General features: G+C 36.7%; 1 protein-coding gene across 15 annotated transcripts in view; it reads right to left on the bottom strand.

The window, feature by feature from the left end:
• The window catches only part of WNK1 (WNK lysine deficient protein kinase 1), a 148,974-nt gene that overhangs the window by 82,094 nt on the left and 40,157 nt on the right, over positions 1–26,723 (bottom strand). For all 15 annotated transcript variants that reach the window (XM_037064814.1, XM_037064798.1, XM_037064803.1 and 12 more), the window contains exon 2: positions 14,507–14,679. In XM_037064814.1, the coding sequence (XP_036920709.1) occupies positions 14,507–14,679 (173 nt within the window). The remainder of the gene's footprint in view (positions 1–14,506; positions 14,680–26,723) is intronic.

A 26,723-nucleotide genomic window follows, 5' to 3' on the forward strand; every position in this document is an offset into this window, starting at 1 on the left:
CAGACACCTGAGGATCGGCGAGGACTCCAGAAGGCAAGTGAGGACAAAAGTGGCTACACCTTGGCACACCCAAGGCGGGGGACATCCCGTGGACCGGGAGTATGGTCCAGAAGCAGCGGCCAATCTGGGCACCATCAGTAGGAAACATAATCCCAGTTTGAATCCAGGGCCGGGTCGCCAGTGGCGGAAGGGACTACAGAGACTCAGCACCCGGTGGGCAGGCAACAGACTCCGTGAGAGAGAACTGACTCCCCCCTCCCCATCTAGGCAGGCAGGTTAATACCGGGAAGAGACCTGTGGGCTTAAGTTAACTAAAGGGGGTCAACTGCAGACTCGGTGGTCGCCAGCCCGCCAGCCCGCCAGCCCGCCAGCCCAACAGCCCGGGGGGATTTAAGAAGGACACTGTAGTTGCTGGTCTTTTGGGATTGGGCTGGGCTGAGAGGCAGGCTTTGTGGAGAAGTCTCTATTGGAAAGTGAACTGAGGTGCTCGGCGAAAGCAGCTTGCCTCACGACCCAACCACCCAGCAGCCATCCAGGGGAGGGGTGGGAACACCTGGGTCCCGCCACGGGACTGAGAAGGACGGTGCCGGATACCGAGGGACACAGGCAGCCTCCCCGGGGTGTGCGTGCCCACAGCCCAATCGGCAGCCTGCTCGCGGGCGCGCCTGCATACCTGCCCTCAGGGATGCCGCTACCAGAAAAACCGGTTTGGATAGTTTGAAACCAACAAAGGAAGGGTGCTTTTTTTTTTCTTTTTTAGTGTGTCTGTCTGTGTGGGTTTTTTCCCCTTCCCCCCTTTTTTTTTCTCTCTCAACTTCTTTTGTAAGTAATCTTATATCTTGTAAACTGTATTGTTGCTCTACCTTTCAATACTCTGTCCCTCATTTCTTTTTTTCTCCGGTTTTAGCCCTTCTTTTCTTCCCAAATTTTCCGCTTATTCCCCTTTTCTCCTGACTTGTGTGTGTGTGTGTGTGTGTGTGTGTGTGTGTGGATTGTTTGTTTGAGTGTTGCTTAGTTTTCTTTTAGGTGTATTATTTTTTTTTGCATTATTCTTACTCCTTTTTTTATTTTAAGAATATCTTTGTATCCCTCCTCTTTCTGTACAGGTTTCGTAGTCCTGGCTGGGTATATTGTACTACCTGACAGGTTCCCACTGCTCTTTCCTCCACAGTGTATTGCTAATTTTCTATACTTCACTTGCTTTCCTTTGCCATACTACCCAAGCTGTATAACCCCCATTTAGACAGATCACATAGAATCTATCACGTGAGTGTTGCTCTAATATTATTGTAAATAAGAGCTGTTCTGTACAACAGTAATACTTCATAACACATCTCTCAGACCTTAGACCACCTTACAGGTGCCTGAATTCTATTACTCTATTTACTCACACGCTACACCCAGTTACTAACCTGTACTGTCACCTTACCTCAAATGTGACCACCCACAACCACACTGCTTTCTAGATACAACTCACAAGCCCCCCCTTCCCAACAACACACTTAACTTATGTCCATCCTTTCCTAAAAGTAGCAAGCTGGGTCGAAGAGCATGGTTAACTCTATACATAGCCTAAAGATTGTCTATTTCTTCTCTGCCGACTGTGTCTGTAAATAACATAAAATAATCTTCTGCTATCATAAACCATTTTGACTCCCCCTCCAACTGATCACACACACACAATAAAGAAAGCAGTAGGTGGAAGCGGAGAACACCAAGATACCTGCAGGAGACTGCACCACTGAATTTCACAGGTATCCTACCACAGAAGTTCACACCATAAACCCAGCGAACCAGAACAGATCAATTTAAGAAGCAGAGGACAACAAGAAGAGTATCACAAACAATGGGAAGACAAAAAAGCAATCCCCAAATGAAAGAAAAGGAGGAAGCCTCAGAAAGAATGTTAGATGAAATGGGGGCAGGTCAACTATCAGATGTGGAATTCAAAGCACTGGTTATCAGGAAATTCAAAGAGCTTACAACGAGCTACCAGAAACTACAGGGGAGCTACAATGAACTCTCTGCAAACGATACCAAACATGAAAAAGGAAATAGAAACCATCAGTGAAGGCCAAGAGGAAATGAAGAATACAATTTCTGAACTGAAGAACACAGCAGAAGGTATGAAGAATAGAACTGATATGGCGGAAGATCGGATAAGTGAGATTGAAGACAGGATAGAAAGAATCTCCCAGACGGACCAAGTAAGGGAAAAGAGAATCAGAAAAAATGAGGAGAATTTAAGAGAAATGCAAGACAATATGAAATATAATAATATCAGAATAATAGGAATTATTATTCCTATTATTCTCCTTCCAGAAGGAGAGGAAGAGGAACAAGGGATAGAAAACCTACTTGAAAGAGTAATAATGGAAAATTTTCCTAAGTTGAGGAGAAATAAAGTCACACGGATCCAGGAATCGCAGAGACTCCCAAGCAGGTGGAACCCAAAGAGGCCTACTGCAAGACACATCATCATTAAAATGGCAAAGCTCCAAGACAAAGAGAAAATCCTAAAGGCAGCAAGGGAGAAAAAGGAAGTAACATACAAGGGGGTCCCAATAAGGCTGGCTACTGACTTCTCAAGGGAAACATTCCAAGCAAGAAGAGAATGGGAAGAAATATTTCAAGTAACGAGAACCAGAGGCCTACAACCAAGGCTACTGTACCCAGCAAGGCTCTCAATCAAGATAGAAGGCCAAATAAAGAGCTTCCAAGACAAAAGAAGTCTAAAACAATACGCTCCCACCAAACCAGCTCTACAAGAATTACTAAAAGGACTGCTTTAAGGAAAGGAAGGAAAAGAGAGAGACGGAGAGGAACACAGGTACACAAATGGCAATGAATAAGTACCTTTCAATAATAACCTTAAATGTAAATGGTTTAAATGCACCAATTAAAAGACAAAGAATAGCTGAAATGGATAAGAAAGCATGACCCACACATATGCTGCCTACAGGAGACCCACCTCAGGAAAAAAGACCATCACAGAATAAAAGTGAAAGGCTGGAAACAAATTTTCCAAGTAAATGGTCAAGAAAAAAAAGCCGGGGTAGCAATTCTCATATCAGACAAAACAGACTTAAAAAACAGGGCCATAAAGAGAGACCCAGAAGGTCACTTCATAATACTCAAGGGAAGAATCCACCAAGAAGAAATTAACATCGTAAATATATATGCACCCAACATAGGAGCACCCAAATATATAAGAAAAATCCTAGAGGACCTCAAGAAAGATATTGACAGCAACACAATTATAGTAGGGGATTTTAACACCCCACTGTCAAAATTGGACAGATCTTCCAAACAAAATATCAACAAAGATATTGCAGCATTAAATGACACTCTAGATGAAATGGACCTAATTGATATATATAGAGCCCTTCATCCTAAAGAAGCTAAATACACATTATTTTCAAATGCACATGGAACATTTTCAAAGATAGACCACATGATAGGACACAAAACGAGACTCAACAAATTTAGGAAAATAGAAATCATACCAAGCACCATCTCTGATTACAAGGGACTGAAATTGGAAACTAACCCCACAGGAAAAAACCAAAAACACCCAAAATCATGGAGACTGAATGGTATGCTATTAAACAACGAATGGGTCAAGATAGAAATCAGGGAAGAAATGAAAAAGTTTCTGTAAACAAATGACAATGAACTCACAGCAACCCAAAACTTATGGGACACAGTGAAGGCAGTCCTGAGAGGGAAGTTCATAGCAATACAGGCTTACATAAAGAAAATAGAAACATTTCAAACAAACAACCTAACCCGATGCCTCCAAGAACAAGAGAAACAACAACAAAGACAGCCCAGAGCGAGTAGAAGGAAGGAAATAACCAAGATCAGAGCAGAATTAAACGACATAGAGACTAAAAGCACAATTCTAAGGATCAATGAATCCAGGAGTTGGTTTTTTGAAAAGATAAACAAAATAGATAAACCTTTAAGCAGGCTCATCAAGAAAAAAATAGAAAGGACCCAAATAAACACAATCAGAAATGAAAGAGGAGAGATTACAACTGATACCACAGAAATAGAAGGGATTGTAAGGACTTATTATGCAGAGCTGTATGCCAAGAATTTTGAAAACGTAGATGAAATGGACAAATTTCTAGAAAAATATAATCTTCCAAAGCTCAATGAAAAAGAAGTAGAAAAGCTGAACAGGCCAATAACAGCAGATGAAATTGAAGAAGTAATCAAAAAACTCCCATCACACAAAAGCCCTGGACCAGATGGTTTCACAGGAGAATTCTACAAAGCTTTTAAGAAGAACTAACCCCAATTCTTCATAGACTATTCCAAAAAATCCAGAAGGAGGGAAAACTCCCCAACTCTTTTTATGAAGCCAGCATCATCCTAATTCCAAAGCCAGATAGAGACACAACAAAGAAAGAAAACTTCAGGCCAATATCGCTGATGAACATAGACACTAAAATCCTCAACAAAATATTGGCAAATCGCAGGTGGGATTCATCCCAGGGATGCAAGGATGGTTCAATATTTGTAAATCAGTAAATGTAATACACCATATAAACAAAAGCAAACACAAAAACCACATGATCATATCAATAGATGCAGAAAAAGCTTTTGATAAGGTACAAGACCCATTTATGATAAAGGTACTCAGCAAAGTGGGAATAGAAGGAGCATTCCTCAATATAATAGAGGCCATATATGAAAGACCTACAGTCAACATCATACTCAATGGACAAAAACTAAAAGCTTTTCCACTAAGATCAGGAACAAGACAAGGTTGTCCACTTTCACCACTTCTATTCAATATAGTATTGGAAGTTCTAGCCACAGCAATCAGACAAGAAAAGGAAATAAGAGGCATCCAAATCGGAAAGGAGGAAATAAAACTGGCATTGTTTGCAGATGACATGATAGTATACATGGAAAATCCCATAGCCTCTACCAAAAAACTGCTCGAACTAATAAATGAATTTGGCAAAACAGCGGATACAAAGTCAATATCCAGAAATCAAAGGCATTTTTGTATACCAACAATGAAACAGCAGAAGAAGTCAAGAAAAAAATCCCATTCAATAGAGCAAAAACAAAAATAAAATATCTGGGAATAAACCTAACCAAGGAGGTTAAAGACTTGTATGCAGAAAACTACACAACACTGAAGACAGAAATCAAGGAAGACACAAACAAATGGAAATATATACCGTGTTCATGGATTGGAAGTATTAACATCATCAAAATGTCCATACTACCCAAAGCAATTTACAGATTCTATGCAATACCTATTAAAGTGCCAGTGGCATATTTCACAGACATAGAACAAACACTTCAAAAATTTATATGGAACCACAAAAGACCCCAAATAGCAGCTGCAATTTTGAGAAAGAAGAACAAAGTAGGGGAGATTACAATACCTGATATCAAACTGTATTACAAGGCCACTGTAATCAAAACAGCCTGGTACTGGCATAAAAACAGGCACATAGACCAATGGAACAGAATAGAGAACCCAGAAATAAACCCAACTCTCTACAGTCAATTAATATTCGACAAAGGGGCAATAACATGAAATGGAGTAAAGATATCCTCTTCAACAAATGGTGTTAGGAGAACTGGACAGCTACATGCAAAAAAATGAAACTCGAGCATCAATTTACACCATACACCAAAATAAATTAAAGGTGGATAAAAGACTTAAATATAAGGTGGGAAACCATTAAAGCCCTGGAGTAGAGCATTGGCAGGAAAATCTCAGATATTCCATGCAGCAATATTTTTACTGATACGTCCCCTAGAGCAAGGAGCATAAAGGAAAGAATAAACAAATGGGATCTCATCAAACTTAAAGGCTTCTGCATGGCCAAGGAAAACAGTATGAAGATAAAAAGAGAAGCAACAGTTTGGGAAAACATATTTGCCAATGACACCTCAGACAAAGGTTTAATCTCCAAAATCCACAAAGAGCTCACTCGACTCCACTCAAAGAAGATGAGCAACCCAATTAAAAAATGGGCAAAGGACTTTAACAGACACTTCTCCAAGGAGGACATACAGAGGATCCAGAGACACATGAAAAGATGCTCGATATCGCTAGCTATCAGAGAGATGCAAATTAAAACCACAATGAGATACCACTTAACACCAGTCAGAATGGCTATCATAAACAAAGAAACAAACAAGTGTTGGAGAGGTTGTGGGGAAAAGGGGACTCTAGTTCACTGTTGGTGGGATTGCAGACTGGTAAAACCACTATGGAAAGCAGTATGGAATTTTCTAAGAAAACTATAAATGGACGTGCCTTTTGACCCAGCAATTCCACTGTTAGGAGTATATACTAAGAACCGTGAAACACCAATCCAAAAGAACCTATGCACCTCAATGTTCATAGCAGCACAATTTACAATAGCCAAGAGTTGGAAGCAACCTAGATGCCCATCAGTAAATGACTGGATCAAAAAACTATGGTACATTTACACAATGGAATTCCATGCTGCAGAAAGGAAGAAGGAGCTCCTACCCTTTGCAACATCGTGGATGGAACTGGAAAGCATTATGCTGAGCGCAATAAGCCAGGCGGTGAAAGACAAATACCATATGATCTCGCCTTTAACAGGAAGCTAAACAACAAAACAAACAAGCAAGCAAAATGTAACCAAAGACACTGAAATACAGAACGTGCTGACAGGGTCCAGAGGGGAGACGGGAGAGAATCACAGGGGAAAAGGGAAGGACTCACATGAACAAGTAATAAAGGACACATGGACAATAACTAAGGTGGGGGGGCGGAGATGGGAGGGAGGTGGGGAGCACTGGGGGGGGGGCAGGGCTGGGAATACAAGAAAGAAAACTGTACTTGAACAAGAGTTAAATTAAAAAAAAAAAAAAAGGATGGACCTAGAGGGTACTGTGCTGAGTGAAGTTTAGTCAGAGAAAGAAAAATGCCATATGATTTCACATTTTTTAATTTTTTTCCTTTTTATTGAATTTATTGGGGTAACACTGGTTAACAAAATGATACAGATTTCAGGTACACAATTCTATAACACACCATCTGTACAATGTACTGTATGTTTGCCACCCCAAGCCAAGTCTCCTTCCATTACCATTTATCCTCCTATACCCTCCTCTACCTTCCCTCCACTGTCAGCAATCACCACACTGTTGTCTCTTTATTTGAGTTTTTCCTTTTTTGTTTTCATTTTTTGCTTAATCTCTCCCCATACCCTCACTACCCCCTCAAGAGCTGTCAGCCTGCTCCCTATGTTTGAGTCTGTCTCTATTTTGCTTGTTAGTTCAGTCTGTTCATTAGATTCCACATAGGAGTGAAATCATATGGTAAAAAACAAAATGACTGAACAAAACAGAAACAAACTCAGACACAGAGAAAATTTTCAAGGTTGCCAGATATGGCAGGATTTAGGGGAGTGGGTGAAAAGAAGGGAGGGATTAAGAAGTACAAATTGAGTCCTGGCTGGTGTAGGTCAGTGGATTGAGTGCAGGCCTGAGAACCAAAGGATAGAGGTTCAATTCCCAGTCAGGGCACATGCTTGGGTTGTAGGCCAGTTCCCAGCAGGGGATGAACGAGGGGCAACCACAGATTGCTATTTCTCACCCTCTCTCCTTCCCTTTCCCTCTAAAGATAAATAAATAAAATTTAAAAAAAAGAAGTACACATTGGTTTACAAAAATATTCATGGGAGTGTATAGCATAGGGAATATAGTTCATAATAATATAATAACTATGTATGGTGCCAGCTGGGTACTAGTGTTATTGAAGAGATAAGTTAGTAAGATATATAAATATCTAGTCACCATGTTATACACCTAAAACTAATATAATATTGTATGTCAACGGTAATTGAGGAATAAAAATCATCTAAAAATAAATAAATAAATATCAAAGCACAGTCTGTCACCTCTGAAGGGTAAGGGAAAGGCTGCCTGGGAAAAGGCATAAAAGCATTTAAGGAGATACTGGAAATGTTCTCGTATCTTAATAGTGTTTTCACTACATGAGTAAATGACATTGTCAAAACTCATCCAAACATACAATCATAATGTATGCTTTTCGGTGTATGTAAATTTTACCATAAGGAAAAACAAAGCACACAAAAATTGAAACTTTAACAAAGTGGGTACTGGAGACTTTACAGGTGAAGCAGACTAATGTCTGTAACTTTATTCTATGATGAATAAAATTAAAGTAGGTTGATAGCAGAATAATTAGATGGACATATGTTAAAGCAAATGCAGCAAAAGTTAACAAATTAGAGAATCCGGGCAGTGATTATGTGTGTGTGTTTACTATACAATTCTCTCAACTTTTCTGCGCAATTGAAAATTTTTATAAGACGCTGGGAAAAAGTTGACACTGGCTTGAATCTCTTACATCTATAAAATAATAAAGTATATAAAATATAATAGATTATTTGCAAAGCCTGTATCTTATTACTTACTAAAATTACTTAGAATCACTGGGATTTACCATGTAAACAGTTACATAATCTGCAGACATGGACAGTTTTAGTTCTTTCTTCTAATTTTATGCCTTTCACCATTTTCCCCATTTTTATGCTTTATTGCAATGCAGGTGGGTCCTCTAAAACAATATTAAGTATGAACTAGAAAAAAGGCATCTTTGTTTTGTTCCAGATCTCAGGGGTAAACAGTTAAGTATGACCATCTAGCATGATTTTAGCTATAGGTTTTTCCACGTTCTTTATCAGTTTGAGAAAGTTACTACTATCTCTATTTACTAAGAGTTTTTAGTCATGAATACTGGATTGTAAATAGTTTTCCCACATGTATTGAAATGACCATATGATTTTTTTCCTTTATTCTGTAGATGTAATGAATAACACCAGTTCATTCAATGTTGAACCAACTTTGCAATCCTGGGATTACCAAATACCTTATTTGGTACTGATGTAATTGCTGAATCCAATTTGCTATTATTTTGTAAAAGATCTTTCCATCTATATTCATGAAGGACATTGATCTACACAAATTTCTTTTCCACAATACCTAAAGTTTGGTATTTGTGTTATGCTGACCTTAAAAAATGGACTGAACAGTAATTATTCACCTCTGTGTTTTGAGAAAATTCAACACACTGGAACCCTCCAACATTTTATTATGTTAAAATACACATACCATAAAATTTGCCATTTTTAAGTCATATGAAATACCATATTTTGTCATGTATAATGAACACTTCCTTGCCCAAATGTTTGAGAGAAAAATAAGGATGTACATTATACATGGGCAGAACCCCATTACTCTGGGGCCCTGAAATACCTTGTGTCTGTTCTTATATTTTGTAATTATTTGTTACCTAGAATTTCTTATACTATAATATGCTTAAAAATAAATGCTAAAATTCTTCTATAATACAAAAACAAGTATCTAAATATAAATAATAGAATTTAAAAATTAAAAAAAAAATTTTCCTGAAAGTTTGGGCCAAAAAACATGGCTGCACATTATACATGGGAAAGCACATTATACACCCAAAATATGGTATTTGTATCACTGTGCAACTGTCACTACCATCCATATCAGAAAATTCTTTTCATCTTGCAAAACTGAAATTCTATACACGTTAGACAATAACTCCCCATTCCCCCCAATTTCTGGGCCCTGGCAACCACTATTCTATTTTCTATGTCTATAAATTTGACTACTCTATGTTCCTCAAAAAAGTAAAATCATATATTTATCTTCGTAACTGACTTATTTCACTTAGCATAATATGCTCTAGGTTCATTCATGTTGTAGCATGTATCAGAATTTCCTTCCCTTTTAAGACTGAAAAGTAGTTCACTGTACATGTATATCACATTGCCTTTCATTAATGGACACCTGAAATGCTTCTACCTTTTAGCTATTTGCAAATAATGCTGATATAAACATGCATACAAAAATATCTCCTCAAGACCCTTTTTCAATTCTGGGTATACAGCCACAAATCGAATTTTTGCATCACATGATAATACATATGATAATACTATTAATTTTACAATTGGGATAAAGTTGACATATTAAATTATATTAGTTTCAGGTGTGCAACACAATGCCTCAAAGTTGTATGTATTAAAAATGATCACCACAATTACTCTAGTTTACATCTATTGCCTGACAGTTACAGATTTATTTTCTTGTGATGAAAACTTTATAGACTACTCTCTAAGCAACTTTCAGATTGCATCCATGTCACTTAGATTGCATCCATGTCTTGGCAACTGTAATTACAATGAACATGAGGATACATACATCTTTTTCAAGTCATTATATTCATTTCTCTCTTGGATAAATACTCAGAAGTGGAATTGCTGGATCAAAGGATAGTTTTAATGTTTTGAAGAACCTCCATATTGTATTCCACATGTAGAATACAGTATTGTATTTCAACAGACATTTCCACCAACAGTGTACAAGGGTTATCTTTTCTCCATATCACAGCCAAAACTTGTTATTTCTTGACTTTTTGATAATAGGCATTATAACAGATATGAGGTGGTATCTCAGTGTGGTTTTGATTTTCGATTCTCTAATAACCAGTGACCTAGGAGCATTTTTTCATGTACCTGTTGGTCATTTGTCTATCTTCTTTGGGAAAATGTTTATTTAAATCCTTTGCCCATTTTTCAATGAGTTGTTTGTTTTTATGTTATTAAGTTTAGGGAATTCTCTCTATAGTCATGATATTAATCCCTATGATTTAAATGATTTGCAAGTATTTTCTCCATTCTGTGATTTGCTTTTTATTCTGTTGATAACGTATCTGGTGCACAAAAGTTTTTAATTTTCATGAATTCCACACTGGATTTCAAAAAATTTCATTTGGCATACCTTTCAGGCAATGCTGGTAAACAAAATCACCTCCACTTTCGGTAGATAGTATTGTTTCTTTTTACCGATGAGGATAGTGACCCCTAAGGTCACCCAGATAATTTCAAGACAATTGAACTCTTAAGCTTATTCTACTTCTACTGTCTGACTGGCCACTCTATCTCTAACATGTTATGTATACCACCATCAGATAAATCCATACTGGAGCCTTTTTCATGTCATTATTCCTCTTTATAAATTTCCTATTTTTGACCAAAACAGTTAACCTACAGCTAACCTTTTATTCTTTATGTTTATACAATTCTCATAGCATCTTTCCATTTACAGAAAAGCCATCTATCCTTTAAATCCTAATTTCAATCCTATTACTTTGACAAAGACCTTCGAGATCACTCTAATCAGTAGGAATTTATACTGTCTTCTCAACTGCTACTGAAATAAAAACTGCTATTAAAATGAAAATGCTATTATTCAGCCATAAAAAAGAATGAAATCTTGCCATCTGCGACAATGGATGAACCTTGACGACATTACAATAAGTGAAATAAATGAGGCAGAGAAACAAACCACAACGCCCCCCCCCCGCCCCTGCAAGCTCATAGATATAGAGAACAGATTAGTGATTGCCAGAGGCAGGGATTGGGGGTGAACAAAATGGATAAAGGGAGCCAAAGGTACAGACTTCCAGTTACAAAATAAATAAGTCACGAGGATGTGATATACATGACGATAGTTAACAATATTGTATTGCTTTTGTAAAAGTTGCTAAGACTTTTATAAAGTCTCCATTATAAAAAAAATGTAACTATGTATGGTGACACGTGTTAACTGGAATTAACTGTGATCGTTTTGTAATATATAAAAATTCTGAATCATTATATTGTATACCTAAAACTAATATAATGTTGTATGTCAACTGTGCCTCATTTTTAAAAATTTAAAAATCATTTTAAGTTCATTATTATAATTTTTAAAAAATCCTCACCCAAGTATATGTATATTAATTTTAGAAAGAGGGAGGGAGATAAAGGGGGAGGAGGTGGGGGAGAGGGGGAAGAGAGAGAGATGTGAAAGAGAAATATTGATCAGTTGTCTCCCGTAAGTGCACTGACCAGGAATTGAACCTGTATCCTTTCAGTGTATAGAATGATGCTCCAATCAATTGAGCCACCCAGCCAGGACTATTATATATAAAATTTTATTAGAAATTTACTATTTTATATACAATTTACTATTGTATATAAAATAGGAATATTATTTAAAACCAGCACATCAAACAAGAAATGTGACAACTAGGCATCATCTTTGCAAAAAAAGACTTAATTAGTTATCTGATATATAGATAAATAATCTCCCTGATGCAGCAACTTCCAATCCTTCATTACAGTTCATGCATGCCCAATTGCACTGAAGAAAAGCCTAATAGTTGGGAAGTTCCAGCCTCATAACCACAGCTCCTAATCAGCTTTTCAGTGCTAAAACAGTTCATATAAACTAACAACCAACTCGTGGTTAAATGGGGATAATTATCACACCTATCCCTCAGAATTGGAAGGTTACATGCTAAAAACAATGGCTGCTGAACCCAGGCATGTTCCCTGACTGGGAATTGAACCAGCAACCCTGCAGTTAGCAGGCCAGTAACCAAACCACTGAGCCACACCAGCCAGGGCTGAACTTTTTTTGCTAACATTATATTTCTTCATTATGGTTTCTACTCCTTCTTTTATCACTTTATATTTGTATATACTTTATATACTTATTTATATCTTTACTGACATCTTTTTATAGTTACTTTGCAATCACTGTCTATAGTATCTTTAATTACTGTGGCGCTATTTTCCAGTTATAGTTGATCAAGCTTTACTGACTGGTAATTTAGTTGTGAGGTCACCTTCACTGGAGGCCATTTTGTCCATGAATACTGTGACTATTGAAGTATGAAAATGTCCCTGGGAGTTGCCACTGGGTTATGAAACAATTATGTTTATTCCTAGTCTTGGGATTCCAACACCAAGCAAGTAGCATAAATGTAGATTAGAGAGCCATATACATATGACACAGGCTGAGATTTCTATTTTTCATAGGGACTCCTCTCCCATCCAAAGTCCTGGGTAGAGGGGCAAAATTTCTTGCAACTTTCACTCCCTGGGGTGCCGAGTCCTCCCTTGTGTAGATAATACAGTTGTTTGGACAACAAGCTAACTTGCAGCTCTCCTTTCTCCTGAGCTTTAAGGCCTTTAGTCCTGCCACAGACATTAAAACTCTAGTACTCAATCCTCAAGTTCAATGAGTAGGGTGAAATCCCAATAAAATGCCAGGGCATTAACTCTTGTTTTGGCCTTGAGTTACCACTTTGCCTTTTATCGGAATATTAGCCCCTCACCCATTTTTTTGAAGCTTGGGTACATACTGAAAGAGCTTTTATTATATTCCACATTTTTGTTTATTGGTAAGGGGGAGGCCATACCATAATGACTTAGCCCACTATGTTAACCAAAGCCCCTCATTACAGTTTTTAAAACAAGTAAACTGTTGTAGGGTACTCTGATAGACTATTGACAGTCCACTAAGTATCCAAATACGTGAAAAGAATCTTGAGACACAAACATACACAAGACTACTGTCACACAATTAAAATATCCATTATTAGAATATTTAATTCACTCAAATATATAAGTTTCAGGCTCAGTAGTAAGGAGCACAGCCTAGTGGAAGAAACAGGCATTTGTACAACAAAAAGCCTGGATGACTAGAAGAAGGGTGTTGCCATATATATTACAAAGATTGAGTGAAAATTAGAATTTGCAGGGGGAAATAATTTGTTAGCTTTCAAACATGTTAGTTTTAAGCATCCAAAAGCATATGCAAGTGACTATAACCAGGAGATATAAGACCATGTTTCTAAGATAAGGGATTAATAAGCTCCATAGCATTAACTAAAGAAAGTAAATATACAATAAATATACGCCACAGAGACAATTTTTAAAAATCCAATTCCTCCACAATAATTTACACCATATAATTTACACTAGTTTCCTGAGTACAAACAGGTACTTTGAGGGATTCGAGATTCCAGAGGCATACTTCAACTCTTACCTTAAAATTCTTTAATAATAGGGAACAGAATTTTTGCCTTTGATCTATCTGTATTCTTTAAAGAGATGATAGGTCTAGCTGTTTTGGCTTCAATTTCTGATGCTATGGAAAATGAAATTACCTAGTGATAATGTTCACAATACAGTGTGTAACAGCTGCATACAATGCAATAGTTACATAGGTACAGCAATACAAGGTGATAAAATAATAGGTACAACTTCTCAATAAGTTTCAACCTCATTTTAACCACTAGAGGGCTACCTTGTCAGCCATTTAATTTGTTCCCTTAGCCACTCAATTTCAGAAACACCAAACACTATGACTTATAAAACTAGATTTATTCTGCAAAAGTGTGTCATTTTAAAACTTACCAAAAAATAATTATCAAATCACTTTATACACCAGAGGACTCTGTGGAGAAAAATGTGCTAATATGTTAACTAACAGTTAAAGGGACTGTCCCCTCTTCAGGGCAAAAAAAGTAGTACTCATAAGCCTAAAATAAGAAAACTTAGGTTTTCTCATACTCCTTGGTCAGCTTTTATATTGATGGACTTACGTTTTAAGTGTTCCAGATGTCATAAGTTCAGTCACCAAAACAATGCATTTCTTTCCTTTTACTGTGGATTCCCAGGAATCATAGAATCGAACAATATTGGGATGCTGAAGACCCTTTAACATTTCAGCCTCTTCTTTGAATCTCTGCCTCTCGGACTTTGTTAACTTTCGATCCTACAATCAGAAACCAAAACAGAATATGGTTTAAAACAATAGAACACCAAGCTACTGTTAAATTTAGGTAGTAAACATACTAAATTATAATAATGAACTGTTAAAACAGTAACACTATAACACTAAGTTTACTAATAACTAGTAACTTTATCAATTATGAGTGTGAAAACAGGCTAAACTATATTGAAGAAAATTCTGCATTATAAAGTTAAGTTTGAGATTATTTTATCACTGGTACTATTAATGTATGACTTCTCAGATACTGTCTAGTCTCATTTTGTATGTGCAATTAATTTACTGCTTCCAAAACAAGTCATCTATTGCTAGAGATACGCAATTTAATAACATGAGACAAATATGGGTTTCCAAGGTAGGAACACATAAATATAAATTCCAGTCTGTGTTTGCTTTGGTTAGAATTTCCTTTATAAATATACACCTTCACCTCACAGGACTGTTTTAAGAATTAAATAATCTACTAGGTAATCACATTTAAAGTACCTGGCACTTCACAGGTTAGTCCCTGAGATAAACTGGGGAAAGCATTTAATTTGTTGTTTTTCCCTTGATGAGATCTCATACACAAACTCTGAATTGTTCTGTGAGTCAGAATTGGAACTATCTCTTTCATATTAATATTTTGTCAAAACATGTAATACTTATTTTGACAAAACGTTCTAAGCATACAATGTGTCCATCATACAGTTAAATAATTAAACATCACAGACATAACTTAAAGTCCCAATCTACCATATTTTTCCATGTATAATACACACTTTTTTGCTCAAATTTTTGAGGGAAAATAAGGATGCACACTCTACACGAGTTAGTACTACTTCCCTATCTATGTAAATGTTGTTAATTCTCTTATTTATGCTTATGTGTTAAAAGTATAACTCTAGAAAACAAAAACAATATCCATATGCAAAATAATACCCTGGAATATGATAATCGTTTTGTTTCTAAATATAAATAAATAATTGAATTAAAAATTTAAAAGATTATTTTCCCTGAAAGTTTAGGATAAAACCGTGGGTACGCATTATACATAGGAGCACATTATAAACAGCAAAATATATTAATTAGGTTGTCCTTCCCATTACAATTGCTTACCCTTGAATAACCAACCACTCTCTTGAATTTGAACATACCATTCCTATATGGGTTTTTACACTTTATAATGACATACTAAAATTTCATAAAATGATGTTATAGAGTATGTACTCTTCGGAAGCTTGCTTTTTTTACTCAATATTGAGATCATCCATGATGGTATATGAGGAGACATTACAAGATATCTACCATATCATTATAACCTGGATCTACTCAACATCACTGCTATACAGTTATTCATTGTCTGAGTATACAGGGCAAAAGTAGGTTTACAGTTGTTCATATGGAAAATAATATAAGAATATAGCCCTGGCTGGTGTAGCTCAGTGGATTGAGCATGGGCCTGTGAAGCAAAGGGTTGCTGGTTCGATTCCCAGTCAGGGCACATGCCTGGGTTGCAGGCCAGGTCCCCAGTAGGGGACACATGAGAGGCAACCACACATTGATGTTTCTCTCCCACTCTTTCTCCTTCCTGTCCCCTCTCTCTAAAAATAAATAAATAAAATATTTTAAAAAAAAGAATAAACCCTGTTTCATGTACTAAAAACTGTACATCTATTTTTGCCCCATCCTGTATTACAATTTATAAAATCTCCTACTAACAAATCTGTAAGTTGTTCCCCATTTCTCCCCCTACCATACTGGAATGGTGTTATCATATTAATCGCCTTTGACATACATTCAATGGTGTCTATAGAACACTCATCCTTAAACTTGGGGTCCACAAAACCCTTTAAGGTAAATTTTTGAACATGTATGAAAACAAATCTTTATTTTTTATTTACCATGAATTAAAATTTAATATCTCCTTTACATTATTTAATGCATATACCTAATAGCATTCAGTAGTACCTGCGATTTTTTGCATTAACAAACCTAGATTGTGTCATGTCACATAGCAGTGGTTGCAGATTATCTCAAAATAGCAATTACACAAATCACTACTTTGAAATTATGGTATCTACTAGACTTTCAGTAGATTTTATTACTATGTACTAGTAATGCATACTAATCACAAACAGAAACTTTTTGATAACTATTCAATACTTGTTTCCATTATGATCCTATTTTATCATATGAACTTAAAACAAACATGATTCTACCTTTCCCCAGCCTTCAAAAAGAGATCTGAGTTAGAAAAAAATATTAAGAACAACTATTAGGATACAAGGCTAACAACAGAATCGCTGAATCATAGAGTATAGGCATCTTCAATTTTCATAAGTATCAAGAGATTGCTTTTCAAAGGGACTGTACCAACTGATTCTCCCAACAGCATAGTCACCAACATAGTAATCTCAGACACTAACTTCTGTCAAATTTGATGGGTATAAAATCAGATCCTAGTGCTTAATTTACATTTTTAGAATAATAAGCATGAGAAGCTTTTTGTTTCTTTGCAGACTATTTAAGATTACTCTTCTGTGAACTACCCAATATATCATTTGTTGATTTATATTATTTGTAGAATTTCTTAATATATCCTGGATACTAACCCTTTATTGATTTTATGAGTTTTGAATATCTTTTCTCAGTTGCAGTTTGTATTTTTACCTTGTTTATAATGTCGTTTGATTTACAGATGTTTTTATTTCATGGTAGTTCAATTTATCTATCTTATACTTTGTAGTAGGTGGATTTAATGTCTTCAGTAATTCTAGACACCGAGACTATAATTTTTCTTTTTCATTTTTAAAATTTATATGTTTGTGTGCCACATTTTGGAACTTATCTGTTGAGGAATTTATTTGCTTGGGTAAAAGGACTAGGTATTACTTTTTTTCTGTATCAACCAATACCTCCAATACCATTTGATGAACAATCTGTCCTTTCCATGAAAGTGTAGTTCTAGTTCTGAATTCCATATTCATTTCCAATGGTCTGTATATTCTTGCACTAATAACATACTTTTTTAATCGCTATAATTTTAAAATAATTCACACCTTGTAGGAGAAGCACTTTCTATAGCTTCCTCCCAAAATTTATGTTCTAAGTTATGTTCTCATTTCTCCCATGAGGAGACTTTTATTTTTTAACAGAAATATAGTTGTACGTGTGTGTAACTTTACTCTGTCCTTTATATTTTTTAACTTCTCTCGTTTTTAATTTATTTTTGCTACTTTCTGGGTAATCCTTGGATCTACCTTCTTGTTCACTAATTCTCTCTTGAGTTATATCTAACCTACTTATTCCTTCTTTTTTTTAATTGATCAATCTTTACAGTCTATAGGAAGTAGGGATGCAAAGGACACGTGTTAAGGTCTCAGCCCCTGATCCAGAAATAAAAGATGAATACAAACCAGATATATACCCCCAACTCATCATACGAGTCTTAGAAGGCTCAGTATATAGTTGAGAGAAGTATGTATTTTAACACCCATAAAGAAAATAAAACCTACAGTCAAGCAGTCAGTCACCAGAAGTACCCATTGAGGGGTTCGATAAAGGCAATTCAGTCACTACTCCAGGCCCTACTTTGCCCCTAGCATCATTAAACAAAGGTGGGGTCAGGGATGCCTAGGCACTTAACTGAAGGCTTCAGTTCAGAACGAATGCTCCTGCCACTGGACTAAGCCCAATGCCTGGAGGACAGATTCCCTCCTCATCAGTGGTAACCCTACAAATGGGGTTTTAAATGAGACATGATAACTGACAGCTAAAACTGCAATCATCCCCTCCAACCTTGACAAGCCATCACTGCTTCATGAATAGGTAGGCTTTCCCAGCATTTTCCTCAGAATTTCTTCTTTCCCTGGGTCCTACTCTAACTCCAAATTATCAGTGCAAGATTGGCCTCTCTCAAAGTTCCATAAAAAAACCCTTTCGTAGTCCTTTATCACTTTACTCCCACTCCCAACTAGAGGCTGTGACCATCCACAAAGTCACATACCTTGTCCACTAAGACTCAGATTCATGGCTATATGCTATATAGCCATAGCTATATCATCCTGGATTATGCTCCTAAAATGTTCCTTTCCTGGGGGACAGACAGCCAACTGACAAGTCAATAGAACTGGGGTCAGATGACTAAGGAAGTTGATACTTAATTGAGTTTTTAATCATAATGCATTTTCATTTCTTAAAGCTCTATTTGGTTCTTTATCAAATCAGTCATTCACTACCCCTTCAAACACCATCTTGATGTTTTTGTTGTTTTAATTTTTAGTCCTTTTTCTTATGCCTTACTTTACAGACTTAATTCAATACCACTTTTATCTGAGTTGCCTACTGTTTGGGGGGCTGATATTCACTTGTGTTGGTTTGTTTCTTCATCTGGTTATCCTAAACTATGATTTGTTTGTTGGTATATCCTCAGGTGCAGGTGTATTCCACAAACTCTAGCCTGTCTTTTCATTTCATTTTCCTCTTCAAAGAACGACTTTATTGGATCTCAATTCCAATAACTACTTGGGTTTGAGATTTCATCTATCATCAGATAGATAGTAAAACTATGCCTCTTAGTTAAAAGACTGGCCACTGTCTCAGAAAAGCCCTAGTATCAATTCATACTTTTCCTACTCTGGTTTTAAGTTTCTTCTTCATTTTCAGACCTCGGAGATTATCCTTATTATAACAAACTCAGTTATGCATTGAAAACAATAGGTTTTTATTGTTCTTTTCATCAAAATTTTCAAAATAGTATCTGGTGTTTCACAGTAGGCAGTTTTCATCTTGTTTGGTTTTTCATATACTGACAATAGGGTTTCCCAATGTTTGTTAAAAATGTTCATCATACATTCTTACTTCCTCATATACGGAAAATTTATACAGAAAAAAAATCTAGATCACTTGTTGACTCCTTTACATATTACCTAACCTTACAATAGTTAAATCAAGAAAATTTATTTTAGACTTCCGCCAAGATGGAGGCATAGGTGGAAACACTGTGCCTTCTCCCACAACCAAGTTTGAATACAACAAAGCTTTGGAGAAACAAAGACACAACCAAAGGACAGAAAATTGAATTATACGGTAGTCCGACTACATCTAACCGTTCAACGGAGACGGTAAGAGGGGCGGAGCCAGCAGCAAGCAGGGTCGGGCAGGACAGGTCCCCCGACCCAGGCGCGCAGGCAGACGGGAACCAGTTGGGGGGCGGGGCAGACCGCGGGCGCATATTCGCGCACAGTGAGACAGACGACGCAGGCCCCAGGGGGCGAGGGCTGACGGCGGTGGCACACTCGAGTGCAGCGGGACGAAACGCCTGGGCCCGGTGACGGCAGCAACTGCAGCACCGGTGAGGGCCGTAGCGGAAGGCGGGGGACAGGACGCCATAGTCCCTCTTTGACCCCGCCCCCACATACAACGTCACAACCCAGTGACTTAGTTGCCCTGTTCTAGTGAACACTTTAGGGCTCTGATCCTGCTATGGAACAGGCACGAACAACCCGAAAGATGGCGCGAGAACTCAAAGTCCCAGAGCCAATAACTCTAAGCGACCAAGAAATTGCCAGCCTCTCAGAAGCACAATTCAGGACACTATTTATCAGGATGCTCACAGAACTGGTAGATTATAGTCACAAATTAGAGGAACAAAGTCACAAATTAGAGGAACTTATGAAGGCTAAACTAATTGAAATGAAGGGAGATGCACAGGAAACCAATAGTGATGGAAAGGAAACTGGGACTCAAATCAATGGAATGGACCAGAAGGAAGAACAAAACATCCCACCAGAAAGGAATGAAGAAATGAGAATTCAAAACAATGAGGAGAGGCTTAGGAACCTCCAGGACATCTTTAAACGTTCCAACATCCGAATTATAGGGGTACCAGAAGGGGGAAAGAAACAGCCACTAGTGGAAAACGTATTTGAAAAAATAATAAAGGAGAACTTCTCCAGTCTGGCAAAGGAAATAGACTTCCAGGAAATCCAGGAAGCTCAGAGAGTGCCAAAGAAGTTGGACCCTAGAAGGAACACACCAAGGCACATCATAATTACATTAGCCAAGACCAAAATGAAGGAGAGAATCCTAGAAGCATCAAGGGATAAGGGGACAGTCACCTACAAAGGAGTACCCATCAGACTGTCAGCGGATTTCTCAAAAGAGACCTTACAGGCAAGAAGGGGCTGGAAAGAAGTATTCCAAGTCATGAAATCCAAAGACCTACAGCCAAGATTGCTTTATCCAGCAAAACTTTCATTTAGAATGGAAGGACAGATAAAGTGCTTCTCAGATAAGGTCAAGTTCAAGGAGTTCATCATCACCAAGCCCTTATTATATGAAATGCTAAAGGGACTTATATAAGAAAAAGAAGATGAAAAATATTAACAGTGAAAGGACAGCAAACACACAGTTATTAACAACCACACCTAAAACAAAAGCAAACCAAGAGGACAGCTAGATCAGGAGTGGAACCATAGAAATGAAGAACACATGGAGGGTTAGAAATGGGGGGTGGGAGGGGGAGAAGGGGGGAGAAGGCACAGAAAATAGCATAGAGGGTAGGTAGAAAATAGATAGGGGGGAGGGCGAGAATAGTGGGGGAAATATAGAATCCAAAGAACTTGAGACACGTGGTTATAAACTAAGGGGGGGAGAATGGTAGGGGAGGGAGTGTGAGGGTGGAGGGGAATGAAGGGGGGGAATAGAACAACTGTAATGGTATAATCAATAAAATATATTTAAAAAAATAATAAAATAAAATAAAAAAAGAAAATTATTTTAAAGAAATTGTGAGAAGTTAATTAGGTCTCAAAACAATTAGAAGACAGTAATTATACAAATAAATTATATTCCACCTATCATTATGTGATATGTAATTTTTATATTTTAATAAATCTACCTTTTTTAAAAAAGATTTTATTTATTTATTTATCTTTAGAGGGGAAGGAGAGGGAGAGAAACATCAATGTATGGTTGCCTTTCGTGTGTCCCCTCCTGGGAGTTGGCCTGCAGGGAACTGGCCTGCAACCCAGGCATGTGCCCTGACTGGTTTGCAGGCCCGCGCTCAATCCACTGAGCTACACCAGCCAGGGCTAAATCTACCTATTTGATTGTCTTGATAAGTACTTTTATCTGTGTAGAATCAATATTCAAGTTTTAACAATTTTTGAACATCTTCAAAAATGTTTACTATTTGCGTACCTTGTGTCAGAAAACAACACACGATAAACATTAGAGACAAGATTTCTGCTATTGTTAAATCTTAGTGTTAAAAAGCAGAGGCATTCATTCTAAGTATAATGAACAGAAAAGCAGTGGGTATTTCAGGAGCTATCATAACAGACCCAATTCTTTGTTCACAAGTGTGCACTAACTAGAGTTAGCCAAGTAAGGGAAAAAAAGACTACCAGCAGGGTACCCCAAGAATTAAGTGAGATCCTGGGTATAGAAGCATACAAAAGTCACACAATACTTGAATTGCTTAAGATATTTTGTTAAAGGCAAACTTAGGAATGTAGGATACACAACAGAAGCATGAGGACTCAAAACATTAGTAACAGTGAGCTGTAAAATTTAAATTTATTTATTTACATGCGTTTTGTCACTCATAGTTTAGATCTGCTAGAAAATATATCAGACTACTGTAGCTGAAACTTGGAACATATACTTATTATAAAGGATAAGGGAGCATACAGTGTTCAACAGTAATAGCTTAAGTAAATTATGTAAGTACATATATTCGGTGTTGTACAAATATAAGGTTTACTTTAAGTCTGAATTTTTTTGCCTTGGCTGAGTAAACTCAGTTGGTTAGAGCATCATCCCATACACCAAAGTTGCGGGTTCAATCTCTGGTCAAGGCACATAAAAGAAGCAACCAATGAATGCATAAATAAGTAAAACAGGAAGTCAATGTCTCTCTACAAGCCACTTTTGATACATTCAATTAGTCACACCAGCTCCTCCATTCGCTGCACAAATCTTTTTTCATTTTAGCTGTGTTTTACCTTTCTTGAATAATAAAGTATAATATGCCAAAATGTTGCTTATTTTTCATCTTGGATATTAAAATGGCTACACAAAAATTCACCAATTCTGATTTTTTTAAATGTACATTGATATGGCAGCTGTCTCATACAATCTAACAAAATTGGTTCAAATGAAGTTATACAACTAAGTGCTACTAGAGCTGTTGTACAGAAAAAAACTGAACAAACTTTGTGGCCAACCCAACAGTTTAAAAAAACATACCGAACCTTTTACTGTAAAATGTTTTCTCTCAACTGGTTACATGTGACTAGACAGAAATTGTCACTAGATGTGAATTAAGCCTGTTATATAAACTATTCTACACTGTTGCTTACATTTTAATTGTAATTTTAAATCTATTTAAAGATTTTTTTCTATCTATAATCCCAAATTTTTAACAATGTTCTAAAGTGCACAGGGCTTATAAATTCTTTCTGCTGAAAATTTATGTGAAGTAATTTATTTATGTCTTTCTCTACTACCACTATCCTATTTCATGCTATCATCACCTCTTCTAGATTCCAGCAATAACCTAAGTCATTTCCACACATCTAATCTTACCCTTGTACAATGTTTTCTACTGTCCATATACAGCCAGAATATTTTTATATAATTTAATAAATTCTAAGGTATGTCTATTTAATTCTTAGAAATACAATTTTTCATATTTAACAACCCTGAAATTAAATGTGTCGTATAACTAAGAGTTTTAGATTCAATGAAATATTGTATTTCCTGTTTAAAACTTTTTAATAGCTTTCTACAGCCTTGAGGATAAAGATGAACATCACTGTGACCTATGAGGTCCCACATAATATGGTCCTTGCCCACTCTTAGAGCCTAATTTCTTATCATTCTAATCTCTTCTACTCTCAAACATGCCATGCTTCCTCCCACTTGGGTCCTTCAAACATGCTGTTCTTTCAACCTAGAATGCCCCTCTATCCATCTTTATTTGCCTAGTTAATGCCCATTTATTCAATCAAATATCAATTCATTTCCTCAGGAACTGTAGGTTAAATCATCCCTTCTCCATACTATATATTGGGTTGGCCAGAAGTCTATTTAGCTTTTTCCATAAAAGACTCATTTTTCATTTCCACCAATAACTTTACTGATTTGGATATTTTGTGTATGTCAGCTATCTCCCACTACTGGCTTCTAGAGGGTAGTAGAGGCCAGGGGTGTTGCTAAACATCTCCCAATGCATAAGACAGCCCCACAGCAAAGAATTATTTCACCAAAATGTCAGTAGTACCAAGAAACTTCACAAACTACTTTCGACACGTATGACAGTTAAACAGCATGTCCATACACTACATAAATCTTTTTGTGTGTTTCAGTTACATTTTTACCATTCTTGAAATAATAAATACACCAAAAATGTTGCATATCATCTTCCATCTTTAATATTAAAATGGCTGCACAAAACTTCACCAATTCTGATAATTTTTTTAAAAATGCATGCTGATATGACAGCTGACACAATAAAACAAAACTGTTTTTGAATGAAGTTAAAGACAACTAAACACTATTAGAGCCATGGTATGGAAAAAATGTAATGAAATTTTGGCCAACCCAGTATATTTTTTATAAACTATGTATATACCTCTTTCATAGCATTTAATAACAAGTAATACTACACTGAGGTTTATTCTACAAGCAATGACAAATGCTTTTCTAGTGTTCTGTCTTCAGCATCTTAACACAAGGACTTGTTAATAACCATGTGTTGTGAATGTGCTTTTCAAATAAAAGAATTTGTGTGTGTCTTTAACAAGCATTTAGCATTCCCTCTGAGGTCAAGGAAATTCCTATTCCTAGGACTTAGAAAAAAGGTAAGAATTGAAATTGGGCCTCTGAGTCTCAGTAAATCTAACACAACTCAAATACAATGACCAATTTGTAAGAGTCACAGCTGTTACCATTTTGATTTTTAAAAAGTGTGTAAAAAGCTCATCATTAAAAAAGATGCCAACTTCTTATTTACAGTGTAAGTAAAGAGGAAAAACAACCAAACAGGAAACTCTTCCTCACCAAAAATCTACAACCATTTATTGGTGAGAATACAGAAAATGGCAATTTAAACCTCTATAGGAATAAGGTTAACTTTTATCTAGTTTGCAAAGAAGTCATCTGTACCATAAATAGAAACTATTTTACCTATCATAGATTTTTATACTCCTTGAGGTTATTTATGACTTTAAGTGGTCTCAGAACTGTGCTTATAGCTTTAATAATAGCAATATTTTTTAAAAGGAAAAAATATACTGTCCAAAGGTCTATCCAAAAAAAGGTCTGTCCAAAAAATGTCCAGCCATTGTTAATATAACAAGACCAATTTAAGCAACAATGAATTAACCCGGCAGCCAAGAAGAGAGTAGCATATGCATGGGTGAACTATGACAACTTCACTGTATTAGTCGACGGGGGCAATAGATGTCATTGAGTGAGCATGTGTACTGTGTGGCCATAGCATTCAAAATGCCTGTAGAGCAACAAATCAACATCAAATTTTGCATTAAGCCCTGGCTGGTGTGGCTCAGTGAACTGAGCACAGGCTTGCGAACCACAGGGTTGCCGGATCAATTCCCAGTTCAGGGCACATGCCTGGGTTGCAGGTCAAGTCCCTGGTTGGGAGCGTATGGGAGGCAACTGGTCCATGTATCTCTCATATCCATGTTTCTCTCCCTCTTGTTCTCCCTCCCTTCCCATCTCTCTACAAATAAATAAATAAAATCCTTTTTAAAAAGTTTGTGTTAAGCTTGAACATTCCTCCGCAGAAAATATTTGGGTGATTCAGAAGGCTGCGGCTATGGGCAACTGGTGATTTGCAGCTTCATCACGACAACACACCCAACTCATGCAACATGTCTCCCAGCCTCTCTACAGACTGGATTTGGTGCCCTATGGCTTCGGGCTTTTCCCAAAACTAAAATCACCTTTTGAAGTCTTCTAAACCTACAATCACCATTACTCTTCCCTTTGTTAAGGGAAGAAATTTCAGACTGTTGATGAGATTTGGGAAAATTCAATGGGGCAGCTGATGGAGATTGGGAAAACTGTGTGTGGTCTCAAGGTGCCTACTTTGAAGGGAACTGAAGAGTCATTGTCCTACGTACAATGTTTCTTGTATCTTGTATCTTCTTCAATAAAAGTCTCTATTTGTCATTATCACATGGTTATACTTTCTGGACAGACTTTGTATGAACAAACTCAAAAAAGTTTAGTATCTTTTCCAAATTTACATGAAAAGCAGAACAAGAATTAAATGAAAATTCGATTTAAAGCTCATGTTCTATTCACTAGACAAGAAATTTGAAAAGCTTCCTTGTAATGCTTCTAAAACAATTTTTTCCTCAGAAAAACTATGTTGATATTTCTGTTATAAACTAAGGATCACTGAAAAGGACTAGGTACTTTTAATAAACTTCTGCAGGTAAAATAAGAAATCAAAGAAATAAGAAAACAAAGAAAATATATTGTTTAAATATTAACAACTGTTAATCAAATTATCACGAAGACAATGATATCAAATGAGATTTAAAACAGATAAGCCACCACTGCTTTCAGTAATTCTCTCCAGCATTATCAAACTGGATATTCCTGGGGGCTTGCTATACTATTCTAATCACAGCATTCATTACTTTCAGTGCAAACTAGGGCTGAGGCAGCTAACCCACTCTATTCATTTCATTCATTTCTTTCCACCTGCATAAAATTGTTTTGACAGGCTAAATGAACAAAACCAAGGATCACTGTCACATGACCTCTGATAACATGCACAGTTCCAGGTTGCTGAGAGTTGGAGGGGGGAGCTGGGCAACAACTAAAACAATTGTTTATCTCAGTACCATCCAAATAACAGTGCTCAGTAGATTATTTGCTGATGCAATTTCTTCTTGGGTGAGACACACAATGGTAATATTTGGTAAAATGGCATTACAGCAATGTGCACATCTTCAGCTCCTTGTTTTTAGTTAAGTTATTTTATTTTAAGCATTGTCTAGAGGCAT

This window comes from Sturnira hondurensis, unplaced genomic scaffold, assembly GCF_014824575.4.
Source record: "Sturnira hondurensis isolate 20B ecotype Veracruz unplaced genomic scaffold, ASM1482457v3 Scaffold0015509, whole genome shotgun sequence".
In the NCBI taxonomy this organism is placed as follows: Eukaryota; Metazoa; Chordata; class Mammalia; order Chiroptera; family Phyllostomidae; genus Sturnira; species Sturnira hondurensis.